At 46.1% G+C, this 25,231-nt stretch overlaps 1 protein-coding gene across 2 annotated transcripts in view; it reads left to right on the top strand.

The window, feature by feature from the left end:
• The window catches only part of TADA2A (transcriptional adaptor 2A), a 187,145-nt gene that overhangs the window by 59,666 nt on the left and 102,248 nt on the right, over positions 1-25,231 (top strand). For both annotated transcript variants that reach the window (XM_075333839.1, XM_075333840.1), the window contains exon 7: positions 15,399-15,471. In XM_075333839.1, coding sequence (XP_075189954.1) covers positions 15,399-15,471 — 73 coding nt within the window. The remainder of the gene's footprint in view (positions 1-15,398; positions 15,472-25,231) is intronic.

Genomic DNA, 25,231 nt, shown 5'->3' with positions numbered 1-25,231 from the left:
TAAAATGTCTCCATCTCACAAAAAACTTGGCTGTCAACCCATCTTTATCCCTCTCCGCTTCTAGTTTTTCCCACTTCAGAAGGTTGTGTAGTTCGCCCACAACCTCCTTTATGGATGGGCCCTCCCTTTGAATCCAGTGTTTTAAGATGCAACGCTTAGCTATCAAGGCTATGTCATGCATTATTGCGTATTTCCTCTTTTCCTGCGTGCTCGGTCCTCCTCCTACTCCTCCCTCAAAGGAGTGGAAAATCCACACCATTAAGTCTAGTTTGCTGAAAATTCCCCATGTTGACTGGGCAAATAGTCTGACTTGGTTCCAGAACCTAGCGATTGTCTCACATTCCCATAGCCCATGCAGCATATCCGTTTTTTCTTTTTGACACTTAGGACACCACCTATCCCTACCTGGTATGTTGAAACCTATAATGGCCCTATGTAGAATTCTGAATTGAGTGTCTCTCCATCTCTCATTGGTAATATGTTTCCGCACTTGTACCCATCCTCTCAGTATATCATCCACCACTTCTTCCCTTCCCAATTGTTTCCCCCCACGCTTTTAAAGTCCGACTATCCTCCCGAGAGATAAGCACCCCCCTTAGCGATCGATAAATTTTAGAGACATTTATACTTGTTACATCACATTCCAGTAACTCATCAATCGAACTTCTGTTCAGCTCTCTTCCAACCACACCCAGGTCTCCTATTATTCCATGTTTCAATTGTTCATACTGGATGACATGTGAGCTATTAAGGTTGTACTTATCCAGCACTTCCCGACCTGTCATCCACCTCCTGTCCTCCACATTCATAACATCTATCATTCTCCTGACTCCCCTCTCTTTCCATCTAGTAAATAGCTTGTTTTCTCGTCCCAGGGGAAAATTTGGGAATGCCCAGGGGTTCAAGTACTTGGACACTTTCCATGAGAGCCCCAGTTTTTTCCTTACCGACTTCCATGTTAGCATGGTGTCTCGGAATATAATTGAGTTCCTTATGTGCCCTTCAACCCTGGATAGTGGGGAGTGCAGAATGGACGTCAGATCCCACGGTGACGCATATTTAGTTTCCATCGCATGATCTGAGTGCCTACTCGTTCCTCTCACCCAATCAATTACATGCCTCATGATACATACAAGATTATACCCTTGGACATCTGGAAAGTTTAGACCTCCCTCCTCTGCTGACTTCATCAGCGTACGCAGCTTTATTCTGGGTTTCCTTCCCCTCCACAGAAATTCTGTATACGCGGAGTTGAGCTTATTCACATCCTTTAGTTTTAGCAATAGCGGGATTGTCTGGAAGGGATACAGCAGCCTAGGAAAGCTCATCATTTTTATCAGGTGACATCTTGCCAGTAATGGAAGTGGCAGACCTTTCCATCCCTTTAATTGAACTATAATTTTCCTGATTAGCGGTCCATAATTCAAGTTATAGATTGTTTCCACCGATCTTCCTATATGCACTCCCAGGTATTTAATTGAAGATTGTGCTATAGGAATTCCACATAGACAGCCATCCCTTATTTGTCCCCCCATTGTCCCATGATGCCCCTTTAGGAACATGATCTCGCATTTTTTTTTGTTCAGTTTGAAACCGGAGAATGAGCCAAATTTTTCAATCAAGGCAAGAGTCTGTGGCAAATCCGCACCGGGGTCCCCCATATAAAGTATGATGTCATCAGCAAAAAGCGCTGTCTTTACTTCTGAACCCCTTATCTTGATTCCTTTAAAGCTATTTTGTCCCTGTAGTATTCTTGACAACGGCTCGATTGCCAGGTTGAATAAAAGAGGAGATAATGGGCAGCCCTGTCTTGTTCCCTTCATCAAAGGGAACACGTCTGATAGAAAGCCCGGAGTGTGAACCCTAGCTCCCGAGTTGGCATAAAGGTTTCTAATGTAAAGTCTCATCTTGCCTACAATCCCTATGGCCTCCATTACCCTGTCTAACCACCCCCAATTTACATTATCAAACGCTTTTTCTGCGTCAAGTGTAACTAGGGCAGGTCTAGCCCCTCCCTCAGTGAGACCCAGTCTAACCGCGTCTACCACTAGAATTGTCTTTCGAATATTGGTAACGGCATTTCTCCCCTTAATAAACCCCACCTGGTGATTCGTAATGATCCTAGGTAAGATCTCGGCCAGTCTATTAGCCATGATCTTGGACATAATTTTTAAATCCTGATTTATGAGCGATATAGGTCTATAACTAGAGGGATCATCCAGGTCCTTGGTTCCCTTGGGGAGTAATTTAATATATGCTATGTTGGAATTTTTGGGTATTTCCGCCCCTCCCAGGAAAGCATTAAAGACTGAGGTTAGATCCGGCGAGATCAGATCCTTCAGAGCCTTATAGAATTCACTATTGAAACCGTCAGGTCCCGGTGCCTTGTTGGTGTTAAGCTCCCCAATTGTTCTCGTCACCTCCTCTACTGTGATATCTGCGTTTAAGGCACTCAAATCTTCCTCCGTCAAGCTAGGCATTTGGGCTTGTCTTAGCCACTCTGCCTCATCAGTCATGTCGTTATTCCCTGACCCATATAGTTTTCTATAGTAATCTCCCAACAGTTTATTAATGCCCTTAGGATCCGTAGTCACCTCTCCCCCCTTTGTTTTCAGTTTAGAGATCACTGTCATCTTTCTGCTGCCCCTTGCCAGATTGGCCAACATCCTTCCCGCCTTGTTGCCAAACCTATGTAAGTCAACCTCCTTGTGCGACCAGAATAGTTGTTCCTTTTTTTTGGCCCATTCGTCAAATCCCTCTTTTGCCTCCAACCATCTGCCTTTTGTCATGGGAGATCTATTTGTCACATAATTTGTATATGCTACCCGTACTGCTTCACTATGGAAATTATAATTCTCATTGGTTTTCCGTTTGATCATGGCTGCGTACCCCACCAGACGGCCCCTTAGGACCGCTTTTGCCGTTTCCCAAAATATCACTGGGGACTCTCTATGTTCCTTATTGTCCTCTGCGAATTCTCCCCACCACTCCTGTAGCACCTTGTGGAAATTATCTTGCCTGAGAAGGAACGATGGGAATCTCCATATGATATCTGTACCTCTCCTGAATTTCTCTCTAATGCCCAATCTCACCGGACTATGATCAGAGATCACCATATTCTCTATCACACAATCTTGCGTTCCACTCAGTAAGTCTTGCGAGATCCAGAACTGATCAATACGTGACCAGCTATCATGAGGGTGAGAGAAGTGTGTATACTCTCTGTCATGTGGGTGAGTTAGTCTCCAGATGTCTTTCAGTCCTACGTCTTCTAATGTTACATCCCTATTGTCTAAACTCCTGCCCACATTAGCTGTCCCCTCCTCGCCCCTCCTCCTATCTTCAGCTGAGTCTGGGACAGTGTTAAAATCGCCTCCCACTATAATGTTAGCCTCCCCATCTGCTAATATGGTGGCCTTTATGTCATCATGGAATGTGATTTGTTGTGAATTTGGGCCATAGACATTATAAATACTGAGTTTACCCGCTGGACTAACGATTGTTAAGTGCTGCCACCTTCCATGGTCGTCTGCCTCATGTGCCACTACCTCATGACTGAATTGTTTATTTATTAGAATCATAGTGCCCGCTTTTCTACCTTGTGCCGCTGCCCCGTAAACGGTGCCCACCCAATGTTTCTTCATGCGGAAAAAGTCCTCCCCCCCCAAGTGGGTTTCCTGTAATAAGGCAATGTCTGTCTTTAGTCTTTTCAGATGTCTCAATATCATTGCTCGTTTGTTAGGTGATCTCAGCCCTTTAACATTCCACGTAGTTATCTGTATCATGTTAACCTGTGTATTCTGCTTTTACTACTCCCTCCCCTATGGGCCCCTGCATCAAGGAAGACGAGATGTTCGACACTAGAATCACAGTTGGTACCACAAAATCGACACTCCCTTTCCCCACCTTGCAAATATAACAAATACAACAAAAAGCATGTAACTGTAAAACATATTTTCCCTTCCGAGAAATCCACGGCGTTTCCCGCCACGTTGGTGAGCTCCCCTATTCCTAGCCAAAATATGTAGCTCCCTAATCACCCCCCAAAAAATATATGTTCTATCCCCGGACTAACTTGAATAAGCCTTTGAAAATTATGCAAAAATTAGCACAGTATGTCAAAACCTCAGCAAGATTCTCCAGTCCTACTTATCTCTGACTCCAGGTAGCCATCAGTCCGCCCAGAACAGGCCCACTTCATTTGAATTTGGATGATGTTCCTGGACAAAGGAGAAAAAGAAAAAAAGAAAAAAAAAGACCAAGGGGAGAGAAGATGGAGAAAGAAAGGAGAAGAACAAAAAAAAAAAAAAAAAAAAAAAGAGGGGGGGAAGAGGACCCAGACTTTGGGATGTTTTCCTCTCTTTTCTCCCTTCCCCCTCCTCCTCTCACCTCCCCAACCCTCTCTCCGTAATGCATCCTCCTCAACGCCTCTCCCTGTTTGGGAAGAGAGAAAAAAAAAAAAAAAAAAACAGGCAAAAAAAGGAAAAACAATGAGCGAGTTCCAGTTCAGGTATCATGGTTTCTCTCCAAGGGTTGGTTCCTGTGTTCCAGGCGAGAATTATGCTGTCGACCCGGGCTTGGCCTCCTTTCCTCCCTGGTCTCGACTTGCTTTTGTCCCCCAAGACGTCCCACATCTCTTCCTGAGCTTGTGGGGGATCCTCTTCTATTATTCCCTTCTCCACTAGCTCCTTTTTCTTGCCTTTCTGACCTAGTCTTGTTGAGCTCTGCCATGAGAATGTTTTCTGCTTCTTTGTAGTCCTTGTAGTATACAAACGAGCCATTGGGGTTTCTAACTTTCAGTGTAGCAGGGTATAATAGCTGGCACTTTACTTTTTTGTTGTACAGAAATGAGCAAATTTTGGTAAATTCTTTTCTCCTTCTGGATACTTCCGCTGAATAATCCCCAAAAATTAGCAGTCTGTTGCCTTGATATTGTAGTGGACGCTTTCGTTCTCTAAAGGCCCTCAATATTTCCTCCTTATGCTTATAATCAAGGTACTTGACAATCACCTGCCTGGCTCTTATCGGGGTATTCTTGTTTGAGTTTTGGCCCTCTCCCTTATTCGCCTCCTGGTGTCTCAGTGGACCCACTCTGTGGGCTCTTTCAACTCTGAATTTCGCCTTTATGCCCAGGGCCTGCGGTAGCTCCAACTCGCATATATTATCCAACCGTCCAATCGACACAGACTCTGGCAACCCGACTATACGTAAGTTGTTTCGTCTCGATCTGTTTTCCAAATCGTCCGCTTTATCCTTCAAGTATTCATTAGATTTTGCTAGAGCTGCTATTTGTGCTTGCATGGCCAGTATTGTCTCCTCGGAGTCAGATATTCTCTGCTCTGATTCTGCCAGTCTAGAGGCATGGGCATTTATCTGTTTTTGCATATTAGCTAATGATGTTTGTATGGCTGCCTCAATAGCCACTTTAACCTCTTTTGACAAGTGTGATGTCACTTCTTCAGCCAGTTTTTTATAGTCCACATTAAGCTTTTGTGTGTACTTGTCTTGGCCTGCAGGTGGTGCTGTTTTCTTAGTTCTCTTTGTCTGGACTGGGCCACCACCTCCATCCCCCAATAGCTTGCAGGCTTGTGATGTTGGTGTAGTAGGCTGCTTTTTGTTTCCTTTGGAAGGGGTACTATGAATTCTTGCATTTGACTTCCTGTGAGTCTGAGTGGGATTAATCTCCCTGTGCTGTTTGTCAGTTTCATCCTCCAACACTGCTGTGTCTCTGAGCTGCCCTGCTTTGTCTGCATCCTCTCTCCCCTCTGCCTCCATATCTCCTTCATCCTCCCATTGCGATCCACCATCATCAGTCCCCTGCATCCACCTCTCTCCTGCTGTGTCCTCCTGTGACTCCTCGCTCATATCTTCCTTATCTCCTGTCTCCTCGCTCATATCTCCCTTATCTCTCCCCTTCCAGCTCTGTGTTTGCTTTTCTGTGTCTCTCACCATGCGTTCAGGCTCCTCCCCCATCAGGCTCGGTGCCATTATCTTATCTTCTCCTCTGTCCATATCAAAGCTTCTCCAGGCTGATTCACCGCTCCCAGAGCTTCTCAGGAGGTACCGTTCCATAGCTGTCTGCTTTAGGTAACCTCCTGTGCTGCTCTCTGTTTGGTGGCTCGTCCGGGGGGTCTGTTTTTAGTCGGTTTCTGTGAGGGGTGGCAGGAGCTTCTCCCCTAAGCTGCCACCTCAGCCAGGACAGGAACAGGAAGTCCGTTTTTTGTGTTTTAAAAAGTAAAATTTTCATTTTTTCCTTCCACATTGCTTTGTTTCCTGTGAAACACCTGAAGGGTTAATAGACTTCTTGGATGTGGTTTTGAGCAGTGTGAAGGGTGCAGTTTTTAGAATAGGGTCACTTTTGGGTATTTTCTGTCACCTAGACCTCTCAAAGTCACCTCAAATGTGATGTGGTCCCTAAAAAATGATTTTTTTTTTAAATTTTGTTGGAAAAATGAGAAATTGCTGATGAACTTTGACCCCTTCTAACTTCCTAACGAAAAAAAATGTTGTTTCGAAAATTGCGCAGATGTAAAATAGACGTGGGAAATTTTATTTAGTAACTATTTTGTGTGACATATCTCTCGGATTTATGTTATGGTCATAAATTTTCAGTTTGAAAATTGCGAAATTTTCGCAACATTTCGGAAATTTTTACAAATAAACGCAAAAAATATAGGCCTAAATTTAACACTATCATGACATACAATATGTCACGAAAAAACAATGACAGAATCGCCGGGATCTGTTGAAGTGTTCTAGAGTTATAACCTATCAAAGTGACACTGGTCAGAATTGCAAAAAATGGCCCGGTCATTAGGGTGTTTTAGTGGCCGGGGGTGAAACAAACAAAATAAGTAGCAAATCGGTGAATGAGAATATGCAAAATTGTATAGTCTCAACCTGGTGTCCTCAAATCAGAGGAACACCGCTTGGGGTACAAGGAAAACCGTAGGTCAGAGCTAGTTAGACTTAAGGCATAAATGAAAATACACAATGTGTTCTAGCCAACTCCTAACTTCTCAACTCAGCTTAAAGATAAAAAAAGGTTAACCAGTAGCATTCCATGTCAAATATGAAAACATTCAAACATGAGCTAATGCTAAATGTGGAACTGAGTCCATCAGCATAAAGAAAGGTGAGAGTAGTCCGCGCAGCGTAGAGGCCTCCCCATACAGGGCCCCCCCCTCCGTACTACGAGGGCCAAGGAGTCACGCAAACCCCTCTCGCCGTCTGTCATTCCATCAGGAAGGACAAAGATTAAATCAGGTGCCAGACCATCAGTCCGGAGCTCCAACAGCGGGCTCCCCCGCATTCGCTGACTCACGTGTACTCCACTGTGGTCTCGGTGCCGTACGACTGCTTCTTCTCCTTCTTTGAGGCAAGCCGGGGAGGTCTGTCCATCTGTAGCCAGTTGGGGATCTCAACTGCCTGGGTGTCCAGAAAATGAAAGAGACCCTCCAAATCCTCCGGGTGTTTCATGAGGAATTGTGCACTATTCTAACGTACGATCAGGTGAAATGGATGGCCCCATCTAAAGGAAGCTCCCTTTTCCTTAATTCTTTGGAGAACAGGCAGAAGTGGATGCCTCATATAAAAGGTCCGGGAGGAAACGTCCGGGAAGAGCTTTATTTCTGACCCCTCATACGAAACAGTCTCATGGGTCCAGGCATGTCTCAAAATGGCCTCTTGTCTGTGTAATAGTGTAGTCTGCACAGAACATCTTGTGGAAAGGAAGCATCTACGGGGCCCTGACGGTAGACACGGTGCATTCTGTCAATCACATATGTGGGGACCCCCGCGCTTCCCGAGATCTTGTTGAAAATTGAGGTCACTGTCTTTGAGAGGTCAGCTGTTGGAATATTCTCTAGGAGGCCTCCCTCTGTTCTCCTGGTCGCCTAACAGGATAGCCATGTTTTGTACGTGCATTGTGGACCTGGAGAGATCACGTTCCAGCAAGTTAACCTTTCCGAGAGCGCAGACACATCCTTCGCCGCCGCAGTAGTGCGAGTGTTAAGCAAATCAATATCCCCTTTAACAATGGTGAGTACCCTTTCATGTGCAGCCTCCATCCTGGTCATGAGGGAATCCAAATCACTTTTAGTGGGGAGAGCAGACAGTAGCAGTAGAATGCGGTCTACATCTGCTGGGGACATCACTGGGTTAAAGCTCTGCAGGGCCTGTCTTCCATCCTGACTCCTTTTGTATGTCTGTGGGCTGTCTTCCAGGTAACCCCTCTGAACTGGCCTGTTCTCCCCTGGGGACCACACTCCCTGTACCCCCAAAACGAATTCCCCCGGTCTGCTCCAGGCAGGTTCTCCATACCTTGTGCTGTCTACCCGCACTCCCCACCGCCATTTTCATGCACAGGCCGCGCTGCAGAACACTCCTGCGCCTCCTGGACTTGCTGGCCTCAGATGCAAGCGCTGATCTTCGGCACCAGACAGTGAGGGACCCGCTCCCTGCTGCGCCATGGCTGACTCCCCCGCTGCTGACCTCTCACCCTGGCTGTCACCTCCCGGGGGCGTGTTATCACGCAGAGACCGGCGCCATTGCTGGGCCCACCTTGGACACTGGGGAAGGCCTTCCGCCTTTAAAAAGGTGATCTGCTGCCGCACTGGTGCTCCATGGTGCAGGGGTCACACTCTGCATCCCCGCTGCCTTTTTACGGGACATTTTCGGCCACTGCAGGTGAGGATAGAGCTGCTAGATGAAACCTGGTCTGAGGAGCTCTTGGAAGACACGTCTTCACGCTGCCATGGTCAAGCCACGCCCCACAATTGCTTTCTAATTACTGATTTTCCGCTGAGGCCATGACTTTCCATGGCTGTTTGCACCTTTTTTCATTGCTTCTTCCTTTTGTCATTTCTCAGTATTACACATAACTAAATTTGTGGACATGTATGGCTTTGATTTCTTTGCTTGTGTGGATTGGATTGGTTGTTACCCACATCTGATTAGAAATTCATGTCAATAGCAATTTTAAAAATGTTTACTTAGTATTTGGTTATTTGTTCAACACTTATTTTACACGCTGTACTACTGAATCTTGGGGTCCACTACTTATAACCTGAGACCATTCAATTATTCACCTCAACTGTTAAGTTGCAAACTTTGAGCCAGTTTTCAATCCAATTACGAGAGGCTGCTGTGATCTTTTTTTTTTGTTTCTTTGGTAATGAATGTTACATCACATGAAAGCCTTATGTGTCTAATATATGTTTTCAAAATTTTGTGTTTGATGCTTATGGCAACAGTGTTCTACGCACGTGGGAAAACAAAATGGCATAGTCTAATGCGATATACACAGCAACTGAGAGCAGAGGAAGAGGATGAGTGATAAAATTCTTGTTTCTGCAAGGAAAGTCCGTGAAGGATATTCATGGTGATATGTCGCAGACATTGGGGGATCAATGCCCTTCATATTCCACAGTTAAGTACTGGGTTGCCAAATTTAAAACTGGCCACTTCAGTACCAATGATGAGGAAAGTCCGAACGAGAGTGGTTGTTCCAGAGATCGCCGATGCTATGTACAACTTGATACTGGAGAATAGACTAATTTCAGCTAAAGCAATAGCCGATATCGAGGGGATTTTCCGTGAACATGTTTGTGTCATTACCTATGGACATTTGGACATGAGGAAGCTATCTACAAAGTGGGTCCTCAAATGACGACAAATCAGAGAAGCACGCGAGTGAAAACTTCCCAGTCCATTTGTTAGTGTTTCCGGACTGATAATAACTTCCTGGATTGACTGGTCACTATGAATGAGACCTGGATTTATTTGTATGACCATGAAAACAAGGAGCAGTTAAGAGTGGAGGCACAGTGATTCTCCTTATCCAAAGAAGTTCAGGGTGAAAAAATCAGCCACTAAAGTGATGGTGTCTGTGTTCTGGGATAAGGAGAGCATGCTGCTAGTAGACTACCTTCAAAAGGGTTCCACCATCAATGCAAGGTATTACAGTGAACTTTTGGACCAATTGAAGGCAGCTCTGAAGGCCAAAAAGCGAGGCAAGCTGTCGAAAGGAATCTTGTTCCTGCAAGACAACGCCTCATCTCACACTGCACAAGTGATCACGACAAAACTGGCAGAGCTGGGCTTCCAGCTGGTTGACCACCCACCTTTATTCACCAGATCTAGCTCTCTCTGACTATATCCTGTGTTTCTAAACCTGAATAAACACCTCAAGGATACCAAATTTCACACCATTTCTGATGCCATGGCTGCTACGGATGCCTGGTTTGAGGCACAACTGAAATCCTTCTTTTTGCTAGGCTTACAGAACTTGGAATACCGATGTAAGAAGTGTGTTGACATCAGTGGAGAGTATGTGGAATAAATGTAAAGATTCATCATTCTATCTCGTTTATTTCTGGGTAAAGCCAAAGACTTATCAGCAGTCCCTTGTACAAACCTCACTTTCTAAGCCTATAGACCTTAATTTAATCCATTAACGCTTAGTTGTCTACATGGGACAATGTCCCATAGCTGACAAGTATATCTAGTACCCTAGGTTTATTAACTGTCTCCAAAGATTGAAAAACAGAACTACATGGAATATAGTGCAAAGTACAAAAGTTTTTATAAACATATAATAAACATACGACATTAAAAGTATTTAAAATATTACGTTTTGACAAATGATAGAGATACTGCAACACTGGTAAATTGTATATAAATCAGCATCAAGGGAAAATGCTTGCCACTCACAAAGGATATTTCTTAGTTATGGTGATGAATAAGGCCTTGATAAAAATACATTGTATATAGAGTCCTTATCACCGTATCAGTGAAGCATACAAATTACAGTGATCACATTGCCACATCAATCATGCATCATAACATAGGGTGACATGCCTGATACATAAATAAAGTAAGCAGATGAACAATAGATACCTCACGCTTCGTTAGACCAGAGGTATTTCTTTCTAGAGGCAGCAGTTGAGACAGAATTTGCTCATGTTCCAGAATCTACAGTGCCAACAAGAAATACAGTTAGAGTTGATCGAACGGCCAATAATCCGGGGCCGGTGGATCACGAACAGATTTAAAAAAGAATCCGATCCGCTCCGGAATCCGGTGCCCATATAAGTCAATGGGGACCGGAATCCGGAGGGTAAAAACGTTTGTGGAGGGGCTAGGGGGCTAGGAGCGAGCGTGGCATACTCACCGAGGTGCTGCCATGGCGGCACACTCCTTCCGGGTCACACTGTTACCTTCCGGAGCCGACAATTCAATATTCATGGTTTTCCCCACCCACCGGCACGTGTTGGTTGCAGTTAGACACACCCCCATCCTGAGCGGCAGCGTGGCAGCTAACTGCAACCAATCACAGGACGGCCGGTGGGCGGGGAAAGCAGTACAGTCTGTCGGTCAGTTCACAGTAGTAAACGCTCGGCAGCACAGTTATAGCGCTCAGCTGCAGCCTCAGCCATCGCGCAGTATATGTGCTGTGTATACAGTGCCCGGAGTCACACGTGCGAGACTGCCGGGTGCTGCCATGGCAGACTCGCGTGAGCCCCTCGCACGTGTGACTCCGGTGAAAGTAAAAAAAAAATGACGTGCGGTCCCCCCTAATCTTCACATCCAGCCATAACGCCGGCCGGGGGCTGGTACATCCTCAGCCCGCAGCCGTCCGGTATGTCGCATCTGTTAGATGCGACATACCGGTGTGCGCTACTGGCTCTTCCCGCTGGCGTGATGCGGTGCCAGTCGGGGTAATAGGATTAGCAGCGGCGCACGGCTGCTGCTAAACCCTAGGTTTGTGTGATGGCACAGGCGTCTATCAGATACCTGCATCACACAAACCTGTAAATGACAGTAAATAAACAAATAACTGAATAGGATAACTGAAGTGAGCACTAATATATATATATATATTATGAGTGCAAGCCAAAAAATACATACTATACAAGAATAAGGCTGCACATCAAACATAGATAATGGTATAATGCCTCAAGCATATGGAAAAATATTGGAATAAACAATGAAAAATGCTACTTGCTAATTTGAACATGTGAATAATGAATTGCATACCTGCCATGAATATTAGGAAAAAGGAGATATTTAGCAATCGCATTGATCAATGTAAATAAACAAAGACACACAGAAAAATCCTTTTATTTGGAATAAAATACAAAACACTCCTCCTTCACCACTTTATTAACCCCCAAATACCCTGCAGCTCCGACGTAATCCACAGGAGAAGTCCTACGCCGCTTCAGCTCTGCTACATCTGAATATCACAGAGAGCGGCACGACCGACCGCTCTCTGTGAGCTCCAGAGAATGAATGAGCTGCGCATTGAGCGGTGACGTCACTCAGGTCATTTGTGGTCACAGCTGGAAGTTCCCATGGTCCTTCATCTGTGATCGCAGGTAACCTGACCTCAGGTGGAGGTCACGGAGTTCACAGACCTCACAGACCTGCATCTCCTAGCAGAAAAAGCGCAGTTTTTTTGACTAAGAGATGCAGATTTTGTGCTGAAATTTTTATACCATATTCCTGCATCCAATCTACACCTCCTGGCAAAAAATCACGGTGTATTGACGCAATTTTTATGCCGCGTTTTTTGCCGCGGTTATTTTTCTGTGATTTTTGCCGCGGTTTTTTGCCAGGAGGTGCACATTTGGTGCTGAAATCGTCTGCACCAGCTTTCAGCACCAAATTTCCACCTGTGGCAGATTTTTTTTAAATTTTTTTTTTTTATTTTTGGTGGCCAAGGGATGCAAATTTGATGCTGTGATTTTTACACCATATTTCTGCATCCAATCTACACCTCCTAGCAAAAAATCGTAGTGTTTTGACGCCTGTCTGAACATGAGCGTGCATGTACCTAGAAACACATGCACGCTCCTGTCAGAAGTGTGCAGCTGCGTCGGTGATGCGCTGTCAGACTCATGCGGGTCTGACAGCGCCCGTCACAGCCTACTATTTTCTGAACATGAGCGTGCATGTACCTAGAAACACATGCACGCTCCTGTCAGATATGTGTGCGGCTGTGCTGCGATGTCACACTTGTGGGAGTCCCTCACTGTGACTGCTGCCTAAGATAAACCGTATGCGTTTTTTTTGTTTTTAAATTTAAATAAATAATTAAAATAAAAAAATGACGTGCGGTCCCCCCCAATTTTCATTCCCAGCCATGATAACGCCGGCCGGGGGCTGGTATATCCTCATCCCGCAGCCGCCAGGTATGGTCGCATCTGTTAGATGTGGCCATTCCGGTGCGATATCGGCTCATCTTGATTGCCCTGGTGCGGTGGCAATCAAGGTAATAGCAGGGGTTAATAACAGCGCACGGCTGTTATTAAACCCCAGGTTTGTGATCGCATTGGCGTCTGTGAGATACCCGCATCACAAACCTGTAAATTACAGTAAATAAACAAGACACAGGGAAATCCTTTATTTGGAATAAAGTAGAAACGCAGCCTCCTCCTTCACCTCTTTTTATTATCCCACCACAGCCCTCCGGCGTAATCCACACGACATCCAGCGGCAACACATCCATCTCTGCTACATGTCACAGCGAGCAGCCATAGAGCACGGCTGCCCGCTCTGAGTGCAGCCTAGCAGCCTATTACTGAGCTGCGATGACTGCACGGCAGAGCTGTCACAGGCTGGGGGCGCGTCAGCCAGGAACCAATCACAGCTGAGAGGACGGCCGGTGGGCGGGGAAAGCACGGACAGCTGTGTGACTGCGTGCACAGCACAGGAAGTGAAAGCGCGACCTGGAAGCAAGTGTGCCGCCATGACAGAGTCTGGTAAGTATGAAACGCTCATTTATTTATTGTTTTTTAACATTTTTATTAATTGCCGATTCCGGATCGTGCAGCTGGAATCCCGGGTCCGGCCCGGGGATAGCTCTGAAACCGCGCGGATCCGGACGTTTACAGTCAGTACTGTCAGGGTCCGCTCAGCACTAAATATAGTACATCGGGACTAGTAGAGAAATTTAATCTTGGCACTGTCAATTAAGCTTTGCTTATAGTGCTATAGATTTGTAATTGCAGGATTATGTATTTATGTATATGTAAATATATAATACAATATAAAATATATTTTATATATATATATATATATATATATATATATCTCACCAAAATTGGGTATTCTCACTTCCTGTTTAAAAAGAGTGGGTGGCCAGAAAAAAAGATCAGCATATACAGAATACTGGCACTCCAAAAGTAAAGAACAAAGCGAAAAAGTTGCAAAGTAAACGGTTTTTTTTTTTTTTTAGTTAGCATAAGGCTGCCTCAAAATTAATAAACAAAAAAAGCAAACCAAAAGAGGACCAACGTCTTTGCTTAGTTTCTAGCCTTTTTCAAGGAAGATTTACGAGACTACAGATACATAAAAACATCAGGAATAATATTCAACAAGAGACTAAGTATGATATATAAAGATCTAGTATGCAGTGTAATAGAACAAAAAGGGGCACAAACACAACAACCATGACATTATAGCATCAAGAATCAATAAAGAGGACAAATGTGAATATCAAATGTTAATAAGGACCAGGCATTAATAATTAAAGATGGGTTGCAGATTGTTTGACATATAAGAGTATAAAGTCTCATGGGTAAAGGCCGCTGTAAAAAAAAAAAAAGTGCGTAAATATAACAACATGTTAATTTAATGTTGATATAAACAGAGAAAGAAAAAAAAAAAAAAGAGCAGGGAAAAAGGGAATATTCAGAAAGACAAAGAAATAAGAATATCGAGAACCAAAATACCTTATAAGGGAGAGAGGGAGGAAAAAAAGGATCCTCCAAAGAGAGACCCTTAATGTGTCACAAAAAAAAGAACCACAATAAAACTCCATGTATGCTCAGCGTGAAATCCCTAGTTCGGCCCTTAACACTAGAAGTCCCAGAGAGGGGTCATTTAACGTTTCTACCATTGGAACCATATGGAGCTCGAAATTTCTGGGACTTCTAGTGTTAAATGAAACAAGCGCCTGAATCAAATCAAGAGGAAAAGAGATACCGACCTGTAGTGTGGAGTGAGCGGGAGCAGCGTCTGGTGCAGCGCCCTGTTCTATGCCCGCGACTGATATCCTGTGAGCGCGGGGTCATCTGACTGTCTGGGCATGGTCATAGTGCCAGTGGTATCCAGAAAATGCAGAGTGTCGTCGGATGATCAGTGCTCTGCGCGCCTGCGAAGGCAAGTGGTGTGCACTCAGTGATGAAAAAGAGAAAGCCAAAGTGCATGAGACCAAGTACATACAGCAGAGGGCTGGAAGGGTATAGGTGAAGCATAGAAAGGATATAATAAGAAGGAAAGAGAGGCAAAAGCCCCCATATATAGAAATAGGTAAATAAACTGCTAAAAAAATATATAATTTTTCTTTTTATTTTTTCTTTTTCTTTAAATTTTTGTCTCTTGTATTCTAGGAGTTTGACAACTATGCAGAATGGGATCTAAGGGATATTGATTTTGTTGAAGATGACTCAGAAATTTTACATGGTAAGCATACCTTTCCTGCACCTGCCACCAAAGCTACTTTTACTTTCTTATACAGTTTTCAAAGCTGAAACTAGATTGAGTTGATTTACAGTAAAGAATTCTATTCTTAAAATTTGGTTGCCATATTAAAGGGACTGTATCGTCTAATTTTTTTTTTTTTGTAGGCCAAGTCAGCTAACAATATTATTATAAGTGTGTAACAACTATTTTCTTAATGTATTTCAACTTTTAAATATGTAAAATAAAACTTTTATATTAAAAATACTTATAATTGCCAGTAGGGGGAGCATCTTCCTGTGTACACATCCAAAAGCTATAGTGATCCTTAGTAGAATTACGATAGCTGCATATTTGGGCAGTCACTAGATGACATGCCTATTCTCCTCCCTTTTGGGTGTTACACTGCACCCAAAAGGGGAGGAGGTGTATTTCATAGTAATGTGTCGCCATTTTCTGGGTGACTGTATATGAATTGTACAGCTCCACCCGGAAGTAAAGTAGAAACACATTTATACATATATATACAGACTGCGGTCATCAGTCTCCCGTGCGGCCGCAGGCCCGCTCCCGTGCGGTCATTAGTCTCCTGTGCGGCCGCAGGCCCGCTCCCGTGGGGTCAGTCCCCCGTGCGGGCGGCAGGCCCGCTCCCATGTGGCTGGCAGGCCCGCTCCCGTGTGGTCATTAGTCTGCCGTGCGGCCGCAGGCCCACTCCCGTGCGGCCGGCAGGCCCGCTCCCGTGGGGTCATCAGTCTCGCTCCTGTGCGGGCGGCAGGCCCGCTCCCGTGGGGTCAGTCTCCCGTGCGGGCGGCAGGCCTGCTCCCGTGTGGCCTGCGCTCCTGTGCGGCCGGCAGGCCCGCTCCCGTGGGGTCAGTCTCCCGTGCGGGCGGCAGGCCCGCTCCCGTGCGGGCGGCAGGCCCGCTCCCGTGCGGGCGGCAGGCCCGCTCCCGTGCGGGCGGCAGGCCCGCTCCCGTGCGGGCGGCAGGCCCGCTCCCGTGCGGCCGGCAGGCCCGCTCCCGTGCGGCCGGCAGGCCCGCTCCCGTGCGGCCGGCAGGCCCGCTCCCGTGCGGCCGGCAGGCCCGCTCCCGTGCGGCCGGCAGGCCCGCTCCCGTGCGGCCGGCAGGCCCGCTCCCGTGCGGCCGGCAGGCCCGCTCCCGTGCGGCCGGCAGACCCGCTCCCGTGCGGCCGGCAGACCCGCTCCCGTGGGGTCAGTCTCCCGTGCAGGCGGCAGGCCCGCCCCCGTGCGGCCGGCAGGCCCGCTCCCGTGGGGTCAGTCTCCCGTGCGGGCGGCAGGCCCGCTCCCGTACGGGCGGCAGGCCTGCTCCCGTGGGGTCAGTCTCCCGTGCGGGCGGCAGGCCCGCTCCCGTACGGGCGGCAGGCCCGCTCCCGTGAACAGTAGAAAAAAAAAAAAAGACATACCCACCTGTCTGCAGACTCCCGGTGTCATGCCCGCTTCCAGCTCCTCTTACGGTACCACCGCTGCGGCTGTGTGCCGGCTCCAAGGCTCGTCCGATGGATGCAGGACCTGGCGGAGGATCACCTGATGCAGTCACCTGACGCATCAGCTGATCGCAAGTCTCGCGGTGACTCCGGCTTTTTAACCGCCCGGCTATCAGCTGATGCCGTCAGGAGACTATCAGCTGATCACCGGCAGCTCCTGCAGCGATCGGACAGAAGCCAGCACGTAAGTGTGTAGGTTTTTTTTTTTTTCACTGATGCATCAGCTGATTGTATAAACAGCTTTTATACAATCAGCTGATGTGTGCTGTGATTCACATCCTTGATCCTGACCCAACATCTGATCGGTATGCCTTCCAGCAAACCGATCAGATGATATTGGACGGCACGGGACCCTTGACCCAGGATTACTGTGAAGGGGGGTTCTTTATTTCAATAAAGATGGAGTCACTAATTGTGTTGTGTTTTATTTCTAATAAAAATATTTTTCTTTGTTGTGTTTTATTTTATCTTTACTAGAAATTCATTGTGGCCATGTCTAATATTGGCGTGACACCATGAATTTCGGGCTTAGGGCCAGCTGATAATATAAAGCTAGCTCTAACCCCATTATTACCCAGCGAGCCACCCGGCATCAGGGCAGCTGGAAGAGTTGGATACAGCACCAGAAGATGGCTCTTTTATGAAAGCGCCATTTTCTGGGGTGGCTGCGGACTGCAATACGCAGCACGTGTGCCCAGAAAGCTTGGGTACTCTGCACTGCATATTACAATCCCCAGCTGCCTAATTGTACCTGGCTGGACTCAAAAATTGGGCGACGCCCATGTCTTTTTTTTATTTTAATTATTTCATGAAAGTCATGAAATAATTTAAAAAAAAAAAAAAGGGCTTTGCTATATTTTTGGTTCACAACCTGGTACAAATAGGCAGCTGGTGGTTGGGGGCAGCCCGTACCTGCCTGCTGTACCTGGCTAGCATACAAAAATATGGCGAAGCCCATGTCATTTTTTTGGGGGGCAAAAAACTACTGCATACAGTCCTGGATGGAGGATGCTGAGCCTTGTAGTTCTGCAGCTGCTGTCTGCTCTCCTGCATACACTATTAGATGGAGTATGCTGAGCCTTGTAGTTCTACTCCCCCCTGCCTGTCCCTCCAGCATACAGTCCTGGATGGAGCATGCTGAGCCTTGTAGTTCTGCAGCTGTCTGCTCTCCTGCATACACAAGTGGAGAATGAAGAACATATTGAAGAAGGAAATGTCAGACCTTTTATTTTTTTTATTTTTTAAACAATCTTTAATGGCATTGTTCAATGATAAAAACGCATAAAAACGCAGTGAGCAAAAACGCAGCAAAAAAAGGTGGTAAAAAAATCATGCGTTGTTGCCGCGTTTTTTTGCAACAGGTGCTTTTTTGTACGTTTTTTGCTACAAAAAACACAGTACGGTGGCTCTGTAGTTGGCACAGTACGGTGGCTCTGTAGTTGGCACAGTACGGTGGCTCTGTAGTTGGCACAGTACGGTGGCTCTGTAGTTGGCACAGTACGGTGGCTCTGTAGTTGGCACTGTACGGTGGCTCTGTAGTTGGCACTGTACGGTGGCTCTGTAGTTGGCACTGTACGGTGGCTCTGTAGTTGGCACTGTACGGTGGCTCTGTAGTTGCACTGTACGGTGGCTCTGTAGTTGCACTGTACGGTGGCTCTGTAGTTGGCACTGTACGGTGGCTCTGTAGTTGGCACTGTATGGTGGCTCAGTAGTTAGCACTGTATGGTGGCTCAGTAGTTGTCTCTCTAGTAGGCACAGTACGGTGGCTCAGTAGTTGGCACAGTACGGTGGCTCAGTAGTTGGCACAGTACGGTGGCTCAGTAGTTGGCACCGTATGGTGGCTCAGTAGTTAGCACTGTATGGTGGCTCAGTAGTTGTCTCTCTAGTTGGCACAGTACGGTGGCTCAGTAGTTGGCACTGTACGGTGGCTCAGTAGTTGGCACTGTACGGTGGCTCAGTAGTTGGCACTGTACGGTGGCTCTGTAGTTGGCACAGTACGGTGGCTCTGTAGTTGGCACAGTACGGTGGCTCTGTAGTTGGCACAGTACGGTGGCTCTGTAGTTGGCACTATATGGTGGCTCAGTAGTTGGCACTATATGATGGATAAGGGTAGGATTAGATACACAGCTGTGCAGACAGTATCACACAGGAGAGAAATACACAACTCAGCACACCGTATCACACATGAGGATTAGATACAGCTCAGTATACAGTATCACAGAGGATTAGATACACAGCTCAGCAGACAGTATCACACGGGAGGATTAGATACACAGCTCAGCACACAGTATCACACAGGAGAGGATTAGATACACAGCTCAGCAGACAGTATCACACGGGAGGATTAGATACACAGCTCAGCACACAGTATCACACAGGAGAGGATTAGATAAACAACCATGCAGACAGTATCACCAGTACACACAGGGTGGCAAGCGGAAGGGTTGACACACACACACACACACACACACACACACACACGTGGACGGGGCTGAGGACAGCTGGGGGAGGGAGGGGGTTTCATTACAGACGGTAACGGCAGGGGGCTGGTGAGAGCAGAGGGAGGACGCACACACCGGCGGCCGCCAGAACGGGGCTGGGGACAGCGGAGGGACGTGATTTAATAACACGGTAACGGCAGGGGGCGGGGGCTGGTGAGAACAGAGGGAGGGAGGGTTGTGTGATTGGTAACGGGGGGAGTGGAGGCGTACCGGACTTACATCCCGGCGGTTGACAGGTGTAAAGTGGCGCAAAGAGCATGGATTGAATCTCCACAAAAATCGCGCTGATATCTGCCCTTTGCTGTGATATGGACAGCCCAGGGGGCGCGTACAGATCACAGCACACACCCACTGTAACGCTACACATAGGGTCGGATAGCGACCACTATTCTCTATGCACAGGGGCTGCCATAAAGGAGTGTGGAACTGTCGTTACAGACACAGCAAATCCAACATGGCCCCCAGTGCATACAGTAAAATTAGAATTACATAAAAACTAAATAAGCTACGAATTTCATTTTGAATTAGAAATACTTCATTTCAGAATCACTTATTTTGATAAAAAACTAAAAAAACGCGATACAGTCCCTTTAAGGGGATTGTTCTCTACTCGGACAAACCCGTTTAATCTCATTAGTCTGTATTGACCTCTGGTGCGGATGTTGCTCTAGCGATGTGACATTATAACACATGAGTTTCTAATGGGCCACTTTACTTTCGCTTCCGTCAGACAATATGTGAGCGAGCAGGAGCAATTTTGCTGGGAAACAAGGTACAGGTTGTTAACAATGCAGCAATTTCAAATATATGTTGTTTTTGCTGTTTCTTTTTTATACAATTAATTATTTGTTAATTAAAACTGCGATTTGTTGTGGGGTTTTTTTTGTTTTTTGTTTTTTACATATATTTTTTACACTACTTACTACTGCAACATGGAGTCTTAGGCTATGTGCGCACTAGGAAAGTGATTTTTCTCAAGAAAATTTCTTGAGAAACTTCTGGAAGTTGAAGATTACTGCACCTGCGGTAAAAAACCGCACCAAAACCGCATGCGATTTTGCCGCGGTTTTTCCGCAGGTTGGTCCCTGCGGTTTTTTTATGCTGAACTGCAATAAATAATATAGATAATCGATAATCGATAGACAGATAATGGATAGAGGGAAAGATGGATGGATAGATAGATAGATGAGAAAGACCTATATAATGTTCCACCCCCCTGCATATTCTAAGCTGGCACCCTTTAGTGACTTTCATGTGGCACTAAAAGGTGCCTAGCCTTGTATTTAGCCAATAAATAAATAATTAAAAAAAAAAAAGACGTGAGGTCCCCCCATCTTTTGTAGCCAGCTAGGGTAAAGCAGACGGCTGCAGCCTGCAGACCACAGCTGGCAGCTTCACCTTGGCTGGTAATCCAAAACAGAGGGCACCCCACGCTGTTATTTTACATTAAATAAATAATTTAAAACAAAAAACGTGGGTCCCCCGCATATTGGATCACCAGCCAAGGTAAAGCGGACAGCTGGGGTCTGATATTCTCAGACTAGGGAGGTCCACTGTTATTGGACACTTCCCAGCCTAAAAATAGAAGGCCGCAGCCGCCCCAGAAGTGGCGCATCCATTAGACGTGCCAATCCTGGCGCTTCGCCCCAACTAATCCCGTTGCCCTGGTGCGGTGGCAAACGGGGTAATATATGGGGTTGATGCCAGATGTGTAATGTCACCTGGCATCAAGCCCTGGGTTTCGTGATGTCACGTGTCTATCAGATACCTGACATAACCAACCCAGTCAGTAAGAAATAAAAAATAGACAACAAAAAAAGTTTTATTTGAAAAAACACTCCCCACATTCCCTCTTTCACCAATTGATTGACAAGAACAATCAAATCCGGGTCCGGCGTAATCCAATAAGGGGGGGGGGTCCCACGGCGATCTATACCATAGTCACTGTCCCAGTAAGAGAAGAACAGAAGGTTCCCCATTGGCTGGGAGAGCAATGCAGTGACCTGAGCTAACATCAATAGGTCAGCCCAGGTCACTGCAGGGGATGCCGAGCGCTGCTGTCAGGAGGATAGTTGAGATCATTACCTGCTGTGATGATCTCCTGCAGTCCTGCCATCAGCGCTGTCACTGACTTTTATGCCCGCCGCGTTGTCTGCAGTATCGCGAGAGCCTATGACGTCACCGCTAGTGACAGTCTCGGGCCGCGGGCATAGACGGCAGTGACAGCGGTGACGTCAGGAGGCAGGAGATCGTCACAGCAGGTAATGATCTCATCTCGCCTCCTGACAGCAGCGCTCGGCATCCCCGCGGCTGCACGCACTGCTGTGTGTCAGTGTCTGCCTGCGCTGCAGGGTGACAAGCTGCCGATACTGCGGGCAGACACTGACACACTGCAGGGCTGGCAGCGGCGGGGCCGGAGCGGGACATAGACTGCACGGGCACCCGCCGGACGTCACACGGAAGTGCTTCTGTGCGGCGTCCAGGGAGTGTGATCTGTGTGTTTACTCTGCTCCGCTTCCTCTTCTGTCATAATGACATCACGCCCTGCAAAACCGCAGGCAGCGATGAGCATTACCGCAGGGAAATCGCGGCTATACTGGGGGTATACCGCACATCATTTGCTACCTGCGGTATACCCCCGGGATTTCGCGATTACATTAGTGAATGGAGTGAAACACCGGGGATATTCCGCAGGTACCTGCGGAAAAGAAGTGACATGCACATTTTCTCAAGAAAGTTTGAGAAAGAGTGCGCACAGCTCTTTTTTTTTTTTCCCCCATAGGTTTTGCTGGGAAATGTCTGTGGAAAGATTTCAAACATTTCTCAAGAAATTTCCGCAGCAAAACCGCGGGTAAATCCGCGGGTAAAACTGCCTAGTGCGCACATAGCCTTAGATTGCATTGACAATACTCTGTACGATTTTACAGTGTAGTACAGTGCATTATTTAATCTGTTCGTGTTTGACTGACAGTTTGTCAGAATGGCTGTGGCTTATGGCACATACAGGGCCATTGTTATGGCCATCTGCCCAAAATCACACCACAGAGGTACCAATGGGCTATACAAAGAGAGCAGGGAAAGGAAGGGATACGGAATTATATTTTTATTACCATTTTAATTCTGTTATATCTGTCCGTTACCCTGACCAAGGAATTCCAATTTGGAGATGGGAGAGGATAGGCCAGGAGGGTCCTCATCGTTAAATCCCAGTCTGTTATTGGGATTTATGTATATTTTATCCCTTCTATGTTATAGTTCGATATCAGCACTATAAATATGCCAGATTGTATTTAGGAATGAATAGTTATGTAAATCATTATGAATTAGAGTGGCTATACTCAAGCTGATATAATGTAATAACAGTAGACTGGAAATACGTAGCAGCAGGTGTTGCATATAAGTTGTGAATAATGGGATCTAAATAAACAAGTCACCAGATGTGTCATTGCATTGTGCAACTTACACTAGATTGATTAAAGGGAACCTGTCATGTAAAAAAAAATTGCTTTTAATCTGCAGGTTAGTAGCATTCCGATGCCGTGCGGCCGCTGCACTGTGTGTGGCTCCCATGAGAAAATGAACTTTTTTCTTCCATGCTGCCTCCAGCTTTCAGTCAGAAGTGTTAGCAACTACCTGCCTGTTTAGTGTTTAGTCCTGTAGTGTGTATAAAAATAAAGAAATATCTGGATAAACTCCTAAATGAGCATGTTCTAATCAGAGGGAAGGTTATTATGAAGGCAGGGAGGGAGGATGTATGCGTTAACACGGGATCCACTAATCATTAAGTGGTGGTTATCTATTAATGCAGGTTTTACCCTCATACTAATTCTCTGATATTAATAAGACTTCTGAAAAGTCTTATATAGAGAACAGAAGTATGAGACTAGTGAATGGCCAAGTAACTTGTATGACCATGTCAACATTTCAGGGTTTATGTTTCTGTGTGGTTTATTTTGTGATATGAAATTTAAAAATAATAATGAATATTTTTTCGTTAAATACACATTTCCTGTTTCTCAACCAGATATTCCATACAGACATACATACATACATACATACATACATACATACATACATACATACATACATACATACATACATACATACATACACACACATACACACACATACACATACACACATACATACATACATACATACATACATACACACACACACACACACACACACACAGTACAGACCAAACGTTTGGACACACTTTCTCATTCAAAGAGTTTTCTTTATTTTCATGACTCTGAAAATTGTAGATTCACATTGAAGGCATCAAAACTGTGAAATAACACACGTGGAATGAAATGCTTAACAAAAAAGTGTGAAACAACTGAAAATATGTCTTATATTCTAGGTTCTTCAAAGTAGCCACCTTTTGCTTTGATTACTGCTTTGCACACTCTTGGCATTCTCTTGATGAGCTTCAAAAGGTAGGCACCGGAAATGGTCTTCCAACAGTCTTGAAGGAGTTCCCAGAGATGCTTAGCACTTGTTGGCCCTTTTTGCCTTTATTCTGCGATCCATCTCGATTGGGTTCAGGTCTGGTGACTGTGGAGAACAGGTCATGTGGCATAGCACCCCCATCACTCTCAGTCTTAGTCATATAGCCCTTACATAGCCTGGAGGTGTGTTTGGGGTCATTGCCCTGTTGAAAAATAAATGATGGTCCAACTAAACGCAAACCGGATGAAATGGCATGCCGCTGCAAGATGCTGTGGTAGCCATGCTGGTTCAGTATGCCTTCAATTTTGAATAAATCCCCAACAGTGTCACCAGCAAAGCACCCCCACACCATCACGCCTCCTCCTCCATGCTTCACGGTGGGAACCAGGCATGTAGAGTCCATCCGTTCAACTTTTCTGCATTGCGCAAAGACACGGTGGTTGGATCCAAAGATCTCAGAATTTGGACGCATCAGACCAAAGCTCAGATTTCCACTGGTCTAATGTCCATTCCTTGTGTTCTTTAGCCCAAACAAGTCTCTTCTGCTTGTTGCCTGTCCTTAGCAGTGGTTTCCTAGCAGCTATTTTACCATGAAGGCCTGCTGCACAAAGTCTCCTCTTATCAGTTGTTCTAGAGATGTGTCTGCTGCTAGAACTCTGTGTGGGATTGACCTGGTCTCTAATCGGAGCTGCAGTTAGGCTATGTGTGCACGTTGCGTACTAGCCCTGCAGAAATTTCTGCAGCGATCTGAAGAGCACACATGCGCTTCAAATCGCTGCAGAAAGTGTCCGTAGAGAAAAAAAAAAAAAGCCGATTCCATGCGCTCTGCCTGCAGCTCCTGCCATAGACAGAGCAGGAGCTGCCGGCAAAGCGCACGGAAGAAGTGACATGTCACTTCTTGGAACGCAGCGCTTCGGGCAGCAGCCGAAGCGCTGCGCTCTAAGGCGCCACGTGCGCACGGCCCCTGCACAATCTCCATAGACTGCAGGGGACGCAGGACGCATGCAGTTACGCTGCGCTACAAAGCGCAGCGTAACTGCATGTATTTACGCAACGTGCGCACATAGCCTTAACCTGCGATTTCTGAGGCTGGTGACTCGGATAAACTTATCCTCCGCAGCAGAGGTGACTCTTGGTCTTCCTTTCATGTGAGCCAGTTTCTTTGTAGTGTTTGATGGTTTTTACCCGTGCACTTGGAAGCTTTTAAAGTTTTCCCAATTTTTCGGACTGACTGACCTTCATTTCTTAAAGTAATGATGGCCACTCGTTTTTCTTAGCTGCTTATTTCTTGCCATAATACAAATTCT

This window comes from Anomaloglossus baeobatrachus, chromosome 2, assembly GCF_048569485.1.
Source record: "Anomaloglossus baeobatrachus isolate aAnoBae1 chromosome 2, aAnoBae1.hap1, whole genome shotgun sequence".
NCBI classification, from domain to species: Eukaryota; Metazoa; Chordata; class Amphibia; order Anura; family Aromobatidae; genus Anomaloglossus; species Anomaloglossus baeobatrachus.
Note: the sequence above shows the minus strand (reverse complement) of the source record. Positions and strands in the feature narration are given on the sequence as shown.